This window comes from Megalobrama amblycephala, linkage group LG17 (genome assembly GCF_018812025.1).
Source record: "Megalobrama amblycephala isolate DHTTF-2021 linkage group LG17, ASM1881202v1, whole genome shotgun sequence".
Classification (NCBI taxonomy): domain Eukaryota; kingdom Metazoa; phylum Chordata; class Actinopteri; order Cypriniformes; family Xenocyprididae; genus Megalobrama; species Megalobrama amblycephala.
Window position 1 is genome coordinate 43,225,232 of NC_063060.1, and position 10,620 is coordinate 43,235,851.

The 10,620-nt window shown below is 36.4% G+C and overlaps 1 protein-coding gene across 1 annotated transcript; it reads right to left on the minus strand.

Moving 5' to 3' along the window:
* Window positions 1-3,955: 3,955 nt before the first annotated feature.
* Window positions 3,956-9,301, minus strand: myl13 (myosin, light chain 13). The gene is made up of 7 exons (XM_048162859.1): window positions 9,130-9,301; window positions 7,586-7,613; window positions 6,426-6,575; window positions 6,179-6,352; window positions 4,740-4,817; window positions 4,369-4,401; window positions 3,956-4,203 (listed from the first exon to the last, which is right to left on the minus strand). The coding sequence occupies exons 1-6, from the start codon at window positions 9,229-9,231 to the stop codon at window positions 4,373-4,375; spliced, it is 561 nt and encodes a 186-aa protein (XP_048018816.1). The 5' UTR covers window positions 9,232-9,301; the 3' UTR covers window positions 3,956-4,203; window positions 4,369-4,372.
* Between the last annotated feature and the right edge of the window lie 1,319 nt (window positions 9,302-10,620).

Genomic DNA, 10,620 nt, shown 5'->3' on the forward strand with positions numbered 1-10,620 from the left:
GCATTTCCCTCACGGTTAACAAGATCTTTGATGTGTTTAATGGCTTGTGATAACTACATGCATTATTACAGAGGACTGTTTTCTTTCTTTCTTTCTTTCTTTCTTTCTTTCTTTCAAGGGGTCATGACACGAGAAACCTATTTTAGTCCTCAGCATTACCTGGGACTCGGGAGAATGACTCATCCTCAGTGACCCAAACATACCGCCAAAGCCTAACTGGCGTGGATTAAAAACTCTGGTGGATTATCCCCGAGTGTTTCATCCCAGACCCAGACAACAGAGACAGCAGCAGAACATCAGCTTAATGACATCAGTAACATCTGGGTACAATTTTGTTAATATGACAGACTTAGACTTGAAAACATATTGTCAGTCTAGATGTTAAAAGAACATGATATTGTTAAGGTTACGTCACACAGAAGCTCTTAAAGCTTGTTATTGTTTACTCTCTTGTACTTCAGACCCCAAGAAGCAGATAATCTCTCAATTAGATGTGACTGCAGCACTGACAATGCAATGTCAGGTTTAATTATCCATTGTCCAATCAATAGTTTTGTTATACATCTGACATGACACCTCGAAACAAGAAACGTCACATTTGATATTTTCCACATGTTCTATTGTTTACAGTATTTATGCATTTTTCCATGCATATGATGCACATCTTCCTCTGACAAACACACAAGAAGGTTTATTCACTGTAATCCTTTGAGTCCTCAGGCAACAAGGGCTAAAAGGCAAGAGTGTATTTTCTCTAGCGTGATGTTATATCTATTAAAGCAGAGAATTTAGAACTGCGGCATAAATCTGTGATGCTAATAATAATCCGTTTTTCCTTAGAAACAAAGTCCAACTATATGTTTTCATCCGCACTGTCAAGTCTTTGTTTATTTAATAGCATGTTTCCGCCATATTAAACTGGCCATCAATTTAAAGACATGTCCATGTGCTTTGAACCCTGCTGTGCTGACTTTGAGTGAACATGTCAATGCCCTCTCTTGATCACAGAGGACTCACCTAAATCTGACATAATGGAAACTGGGCTGTGAAACTGCAGATGGCACACTTTTCTGTGATCAGAGCAACACTGCCTCCATGTGCAGAACTCACTAATGCATAGACATCTCACATTCTCAGACTTTTTCCAGTAGGCTATAGTATAATTATGTGATCTTGTTTCACCTGAACTGGATTTTATATAGTATAATGATACATGACTATGGGGAACTTTATTTGGAGGCTGCCCAACATGATTGCTTGATGCTGGGAAAATCAGAATAAGCTGAATATTTGATATTTTGTAATATTTTGACAATACATTTTAAATAGATATTAAACCTGTTTGAGGTTCTGAACGCCAATTTACAATGTGTTTTTTTTTCTTATGCAAATTCAGTTCCTTAGATTGGCCTACATCTTTGATTCTCTAGTTTGTGTATGATGCATGTCTGCCATCTAGTGTCTTGTTTAGATAATACAGTCTTTCTCTCTCACCTAAATATATAGATGAGAGAGACTGTATTCTGTATAAATCGATCAGGCATAACATTAAGAGCACTGACAGGTGAAGTGAATAACACTGATCATCTCTTCATCACGGCACCTGTTAGTGGGTGGATATATTAGGCAGCAAGTGAACATTTTGTCCTTAAAGTTGATGTGTTAGAAGCAGGAAAAATGGGCAAGCGTAAGGATTTGAGCGAATTTGATTTGTATGGAGTCAAATTAATGCCTTAATGTTTTGCACAAAAATAAAGAATTACAAAGGAAAAATAAAGTATTGAGCGGAAAAAAAATAAGTTTTGCAAACAAAAATAATAAATTGCAAAATAAAATAAATAAAAATATAATCAATTATAAAAATCAATGACAGCTGTAATCCTATTTTATCTTTGCCACATATTTTTCATGCTCAAACCTACTAAATCGTTTGCAACGCTCATTTTAAAGTCAAGCGTGCGCTCACGATACCGGTTTTCTTTTGCGCTGCACTTTTCTGTGCGGTTCTCTTTATGGCACTGGTTTGACGTGGGGGTGGAGTCAAGAAACGGGGGCACGTCCCCGCGAAATGCATTGGAGGGGAACGTAATCGGTGACAGGTGAAATAATTCTTTGACATGGTTAAAAATAATGAATGGTTTGTTTTTGTTGGTTTGTTTAGCATATGTTGTCGCCGATTACGACCCCCTCCAATGCATTTCTTATAGTAATATGACCCGTTGCGCTCTGTCTCACTGCCTGTATCCACTTTTGTGTCCTAAACATTCGTTTTTTGGGGTCGACAGCTTATAAAACCTTATTTCTGGGTTTTTTAGCTTGTTAGCTGTACACCTTGTCACACAGCAGCTTTTAGGCATTGTTCTGTTTTTTGTAATGAGTCAGGAAAGACAATAAGGCAGCCTCACGCAATACAAAGTCAATGGAGACGGTTGGATTGTTTTTCCCCCGGTGGGCGTGGTTTTCAGATTATAATAAATGCGCTCTGTATCTATGCTTGATCTGTTCTGCGTCTCCTGCCGATTACGTGTTTCGCGGAGGCGTGCCCCGTTTCTTGACTCCACCCCCACGTCAAACCAGTGCCATAAAGAGAACCGCACAGAAAAGTGCAGCGCAAAGGAAAACCGGTATCGTGAGCGTACGCTTGACTGAAACGCAGAATAAAATGAGCGTTGCAAATGATTTAGTAGGTTTGAGCATGAAAAATATGTGGCAAAGATAAAATAGGATTACAGCTGTCATTGATTTTTGTAATTGATTATATTTTTATTTTGCAATTTATTATTTTTGTTTGCAAAACTAATTTTTTTCTGCTCAATACTTTATTTTTCCTTCGCAATTCTTTATTTTTATTTGCAAAACATTTTTTTATTGCTCAATTCTCTTTTTTTGTTTTGCAAAACTTTATTTTTGTGCAAAACTTTAAGGCATTAATTTGACTCCATAGATTTGGACCAAATTGTGATGGCTAGATGACTGGGTCAGAGCATCTCCAAAACTGCAGCTCTTCTGGGGTGTTCCCGGTCTGCAGTGGTCAGTATCTATCAAAAGTGCTCCAAGGAAGGAACCGTGGTGAACCAGCGACAGGGTCATGGGCGGCCAAGATCATTGATGCACGTGGGGAGCGAAGGATGGGCTGTGTGGTCCGATCCAACAGACGAGCTCCTGTAGCTCAAACTGCTCAAGAAGTTAATGCTGGTTCTGATAGAAAGGTGTCAGAATACACAGTGCATGTACAGACTTTCATGGAAACAGTATTCCCTGGTGGCTGTGGCCTCTTTCAGCAGAATAATGCTCCTGCCACAAAGCAAAAATGGTTCAGGAATGATTTGAGGAGCACAACAACGAGTTTGAGGTGTTGACTTGACTTCCAAATTCCCCAGAATGTGCCAAGTCAGATCCATGGAGTCACAGCGACTGTTTTAACGATGTCTAGTGTTGATTATATTTCTGTCTATGGACGAATCATATAGGCTACCTTTCAGATTTCATCAAAAATATCTTAATTTGTGTTCTGAAGATGAACGAAGGTCTTATGGGTGTGGAACGACATGAGGGTGAGTAATTAATGACAGAAATAATGAAGTATTCAGAGATGTTAATGATGCCCATGATGTGTCTATGTTTTAGTTCTAATATTCTGACCAATAGCCAGCCAATGTTTTTATGGAAATGATAATGTGCATAAGGAGTGAACTATGTTTCAGTTTTTTGGTAATTATAAAATGTCCTGGATACATTTGAAATGCTTTTTGTGTAGTTTATTATACTTGTTTTACAGACTAAAGTTTATTTCGTGCAGGCTTAAATAAATTACATGTTAGAGACTGACATGTTTGTCTTGTCAAAAATGTCAAATGTTACATCCAGCTGTTGCTAATTCATTGACTTTTAAAAATTAAGTTCTTTTCAAGGGGTTTCTAGGAATAGTGTAATGAAAAGGATTCAGAGGAGGCTGTTTAAACCAAGCGTGACATTTAATAAACCTGATTGTATTCACAAAAAGAACAGGTGTGATGCATGATTGAGTCATTTTGGCTCAACAGACTGAAGCCATACAAAAAGGAACATTTGAGAGACAGCTGGAGACAGTGAGGACAGTGGACCCACAGCAGAAAACACCTGCACGGGTTTTCATTTACAAAAGAACAACGATGAAATAACATTGGCATCATTTTGTATCCTTAATTGACGTGTCTTGATCATCTGAAAAATAAGGGGGAAAAAAATAAAATAATCAATATTTATACTCAATGCACATGCAGATGTTCCTCAAGGTGCTTTACAGAGTTTTAAACACTTAGTGATGAATACAAAACACCTCAAAATATAACACAAATGCATTCAAGACAAATGGGTGATTTCTCATACCTGTTCAGCCAGCCATGATATGCTTTACAAAAGCTGTGGGGGAAAAAGACAAAATCTATATTAATATTCTGTGCTAATGCATGTTTAGTACTATTCTGAGCCAAGTGTTGATATTTTTTATTATTTTTAAACAAAGTCACGTGGGTATAGTTTCCAAAGTTCTTGTGTTTCACAGAAAATATTGTAATAGATGGGTCAACATTGCCATCTAGTGGAGAAGAGAACTCCTATTCTCATTAGAGATTTTTATTTTATTTCTCTCTTTTTTTTTTCTATTGATAACAGATGTTGATGTATTTGTGGACATGCTGACGCTGAATGAAAGAGTTGAACAGCAGAGGATGGAGTTGTAAAAGTGTGTAGAAGCTCACCTTCATAGTTTATACAGCCGTTTGCATCCTCCTGTCCAGCCATCAGCTGCTCGACCTCATCTTCCTTCATCTTCTCACCTAACGAGAACAAACACACACACGTTCTCACTACGGTGATCTACTGCTAAATCATCATCTGACCTGAAAGGATTGATTCTTGTGTCCATGTTGTGTGAATATGAAGTGTCAATTTATCATCTTGCTTTTGGAGTTTCTCTGATACTAATTAATTCCTAGAGTTGAGATCTGTGGTATTTTCTTTCTAATATGGTGTAGAAACTATTTTCTCTCAGAAATTTGTTTGCAAATTTAACAAGCAATTACAAAGAAATTAGCATGTAACACAGAAATAAATGTGAAACTTTGAAATAGTAAAATTGAAATATTATTTTATTGTAAATAAAAGTTTTTCATTAATCTATGTTTTATTTACAACTTCAAAAGATCATTATTTACAGTGTGCTCTCTCTCTTGTTTACAGTGAGAATCAATATATTAGGAATGGTTTTGAGGAATTAAATTTGTTTTGTAATTGTCATTTTACTCAATGAAATCTCTGAAAATAACTCTTAATATCTTGCTCAGTTTGCTTCTCAAGTAAATTGACTTTGTATTAATGACAAATAAATAATATTTTGTTGAATAAAAGTGAGAGAACCCAATGTAAGGTATAAAAAAACCCAGCTAACAAAACTATGTTGTTAGAACGTTTTACTAACATTCTCATTAAGTTATGAAAATGCTATTTCTGTTCTCTGAACATTCAGAGCCTCCAGTTTTTTTTAAATGTTTTAAAAACGTTTTTTCTTGGTTATGTTAACGTTAACGGAACATTCCATTTTATCTTTCTTCAAACATTATAGGAATGTTACTTTTGAATGTTCTCTGAATGTTCTAAAACAAGTACACTGTAAAAAAGAATGGTTGGTTTAACTTAAAGTAAATTTCCTGCTTGCCTTAAAATTTTGAGTTCATTGATATTAAAAATTTGAGTTCATACAATGAGGGCAATTGGTTTAATTAACAGAAACTCAAAATATTATGTTATCTGATCCACATTAATTATTGAAGTTGATTTGACAAAAGAAAAAATGTATAACAAATCATGAAAATATTTTTTTACAGAGTAGTTACATTTAAAAAAACGTTAAAAAAATGTAAAACTAAAACATTTTATGAATGATGCATAAATATTTGTGCTAAAGTTTTGAGAACATTATTATATATAAGACTGGATAACTAACGAACGTTCTATTAATGTTACTGGAAGAATGTTTGTTCATAACTTTGCCAGAACATTAGTTAAAGTTCAGAGAATGTTCCCTGTTAGCTGAGAAGATCTTTGCAGCTACTACAGGAATTTGCTTATACAGAAGACAATTAAATATCATCAACAGGTGTAGTTTATTATTATTATTATTATGAATGTTGAAGCTTACCCAGAGTAGCGAGGACGTGTCTGAGCTCAGCGCCCATCACTGTTCCATTCCCCTCTTTGTCAAACACTCTCAGGCCCTCAACAAAGTCCTCAAAGGTGCCACGGTCTTTGGCCTTGCAGATGTGTTGATGCATGGGCAGGAACTGGTCAAAGTCCAGCATCTTCACTTGCATATCTGAGAGTGGACAGAGTGGACAGTCAGGCTTATGTTCATAGACAGTGGACGTCTGAGAGGGTCAGGGTCTCACCTTCAGCTTTGGGTTTGCCTAACACGTGCAGAACTTCAGCGTTGGTGGGGTTCTGACCCAAGGCCCTGATCAGGTCACCACACTGAGCGAAGGTGATTTTCATCTCGTTGGTTGGCGTCCTGTCAAACAGCTGGAACGCATCCTTGAAATCTGCAGAGAAAAAGACAATGGGACATCATCAGTTTCTCAGGCTCCAACAGACCTAAACCCTCCACGCTGCCCATGTGGAGTGAGGAGCGGCAGCTTAAACACTCAAAATTTCCCCTGTGAAAACTGTGTTGAAATTGGACATTGCTTTAGTATGGAAATTGTAGTTTAAAAATGTAAGTGTCTCAATTTTTAGGATATCACATTCAAATTTGGAACACAAATTGGTTAGACATATGGCTTTGATTTTCTTGCAATTTTACAGGCTAAATTATTTGATAAAATATACACTCTAAAAAAATCCTGGGTGAAAATAACCCAAGTTGGGTTGAAAATTGACCCAGCGATTGGGTTGTTTTAACCCAGTGGTTGGGTTAAATGTTTGACCAACGTGCTGGGCAGTTTTATTTAAACTATTGTTTAAAAATGACTATATGTCTGGCTTAAAATGAACTCAAAATAGGTTGGAAATTAAAAATCAGACACATAATTACTAGAGGCAACAATAATAATCAAAAGGTGAACATTTATTAATAAGCAATTTAACAAAAGTTTATTGTTTAACTATTAATCTTATTAAATTAAACATATTAATACATGTTAATTTCCAACAAATTTTGGGTTCATTTTCAGCAAGCAATACAGTCATTTTCAAACAATAGTTGAGTTAAATAAAACTACCCAGCAGGTTGGGCAAACATTTAACCCAACCACTGGGTTAAAACAACCCAATCGCTCTGTCCATTTTCAACCTAACTTGGGTTGTTTTTAACCCAGCATTTTTGTATAAAATAAATATTTAGTTCAGGACATTTACTTTGATTATATCAAGACATGGTTCATTATTCAGTATTTTGTCTTGTTTTAAACATCATTTAAAAGCAATTTACTCGAAAGACTTTACTTGTTTTGAGAGAATAACATTTCTGAAAACTGAATCCGCAACATCCTTAAGTAAGATATATTAAATAGATTTAACATGCTAACATAATGCATACAAAAATCTGACTTACCCTCAATCTGCTCAGCGGTGAATTCAATCTGCCAAGAAAAAAAAAAAAAAATTAAATAAATAATCATACAAAACTCTGAAGTTTAATAAATTACACACAAGGTTATAATTGGATTAGATGCGGTAGATGTGATTATTAATGCTCGGGTGGTATTTGTCCTTCATCACGGCTGTCAGATGTCTCTGGTTACTCAAGCTCAACCCCGTTTGTCCTGTGACGCATTGTCCAGAAGAATTTATGGCCAACCTTGGGCGCGTGTGTTCACCCGATACCCCTTTTGTCATCTCAGCACAAACTGTTACACGACAGGGTTAGGCAGTGATTGAAGGCCGCGGACACATGACACTGACGAGATGCTTTTTACGGCCTTAGCAAATGGAAAAATGCCAAAAGATGAGCCCTACTGAGGGAACAGTTAAGATTACGACCTAACAATACAACTACATGAGAGATGTAACTTTGCATTTTGTCCTGCCAAAGATAATTGAACAGATTTACATCCCAAAACTATTATTAGTGCCATTGTATCTAATTTGTTTGAATTGCATTAAGCATATTACCCACTGAGGCACAACCAATCACAAAAACAATGACACTGGATGCAGGAAATTATAGAGGAGCTGTAAAAGATTATTCTCAGGAATAAGAGCTTCTAGTGTTCTAGTCGATTGACATGCTTGCTTTATGTTCTCAACAAAAGCTGTAGATGGATTGGAAATTGCTTCAGAGTTTGGGTGGTCCATTCTGGGGTAACATAATCAAAATCACATTGTGTGGCCCAAACCTCAATGGTTTGGAACATATATCATGGCTTCTCTTAACCCCAAATTTTCAGACTATGGAAATGTGGTGGCAATGTTGACCACTAAAATCTCTTTTGTTGTCATACTCTCAACTTTCCACCATTTCACTAGCAAAAACTACTTGACCTGCACAGAAAGTGATGATCTAGTGTATTTATATTTCTTGTGTAACTAATGCGAGTTGCTAAAACACTCGGATGTGGGAAAGAAGTTCTCTGATGGTAACAAAACAAACTCTGACAATTGTTTAGTTCAATGCAAATGGCTTCTCAAATCAGTTCTGAGCTCTGCAGATTAAACAAATATGTACACAAAGGCAAACGCCAAACGCAGCTGATCGGCAGACGGTGGGAGATATCATTTGGCATTCACAGCCATTATTCAACAGCAGGTTGTCTTTTTGAATGCTCTACACCCTGTTGCTTAAAATAGCGCATGGACAATAAAGAAACCAGTGGCAATCTTTGCGAGAAGGCAATATTTCTCCTCAGGAAGTCCTCCCTAATCTAGAATGAGTAAAGTCTTTGGCAGCAGGAATGATGGTACAATTAGGCTATTATTTTCACTTCATCCTTCACCATAAATAAAAGGCAAACAGAAGAATAAGAAGACTTGTTGCTCAGTGCAAACCAAACGAACACAGACCTTAATCAAACTAGACACCATATTCAGTTTGATAGAAATGAAAACACAAATCCGTTCAATAAAAACCCATCTCTTGCAGTGGATCTCAACTGGTACCTGGACTTCGGCTGGGTTAAACTCCGGCTCCTTGGGGGGCTCGGGCTCTGGGGGTTTGGGTGCAGCTACTGGTTTGGGCTCTTCCTTCTTCTTGGGGGCCATGCTGATGGTTACGATGCAACACAGAGGGACAGAGACGGCACAGGGTCAGACACACTCTGGGTACAGGACTCCATGCTGCGGGACGACTCTTTATCCTAGGAGTAGCAGGTAAGTCCAGCCCCCTTTTGTCCCAAGAAGGTGCCAGATACCAAGAGGAAGGCCGTAAAAGGACGAGCGCTAAGGCTTCTATTTGAGACACATTGTTCTCTCACAATAGATTCTCTCGTCCATCTGTACAGGGCCATTGAGACACCAGGATTTGGTAATATACAGTGAAATACAGGGTTATGGATATTTGCTAATCTTCACACTTTAAAAGAAAGAGGAGCCACAGTTAAAGACACATGATATGTCATTCAGAGTCAAGTCACCTTTATTTTTATAGCGCTTCATACAAAAGAAATTGCTTCACAGTAATAAGAAGGAATGTAACAGAATTATTGATGCAACATTGCATTATCCAGCTCAATTAAGTTCAGTGTTGATTGAATTCAGTTTAATAAGCTCTACAGAAGACAATAGTGTCATTATTCATCTCACTTCAGTTCAAGTTTTCCTCTCATCCGATGGCTTCTGCTGTCAAATCAATAATATTGCTGAATGTTAAGTTGGGTTTGGATTCTTTATAATGCATGTCACATCTCCTCTGAATGCAGTTTTTCAGATGTTCAGGGATAAATGTTATTCTAAATTATCCAGTGCAATCAGACACATTTACATTTAAAAGCCCAATCACTAAGATGCTTGTGAGTTTCCACATCAAGGTGTTTGTTCCTTATGTCTTAGATTTAGTAAAGAACCGTCTTCTTATCAAAAAACATATTTTTTTTTCCCCATAAGGAACTTAAAGAGATTAAAAATTTATATTTTCAAGCACCAGTACATTTTCTAAGGAACTATAGTTCTTCTATGAAATTAGGCTGTAAAAACCCCTAAAAATTTATTTTTGAGAGTGTAAAGGCAAAAAGATATACATTACATGGCTGAATAAAGCAATAAACAATATATGGTGTGATAATTGGTCAGTTATTGCTCATCAGTGTTCATCCACACAGAAGCTGTGAGGGAGTTTCTGCCAATTAAAAAAGTGGTAACACTTTACAAAAAGGTCTCATTTGTTAACATTATTATGTATTATTTATCATGATTCAGTATTTATTAATCTTTAGTTCACAGTGCATTAACTAATGTTAACAAATACACCTTATGATTTTAATAATGTATTAGTAAATGCTGCAATTAACATTAATTAAGATTAATAAATGCTGTAGAAGTGCAGTTCATTATTAGTTCATGTTTGTTAACTAACGTTAACTAATGAAACCTTATTGAAAAGTGTTACCAAAAAAGCAGAGCACTAAATCACACCAAGTCAAAACTTTGTCAAAA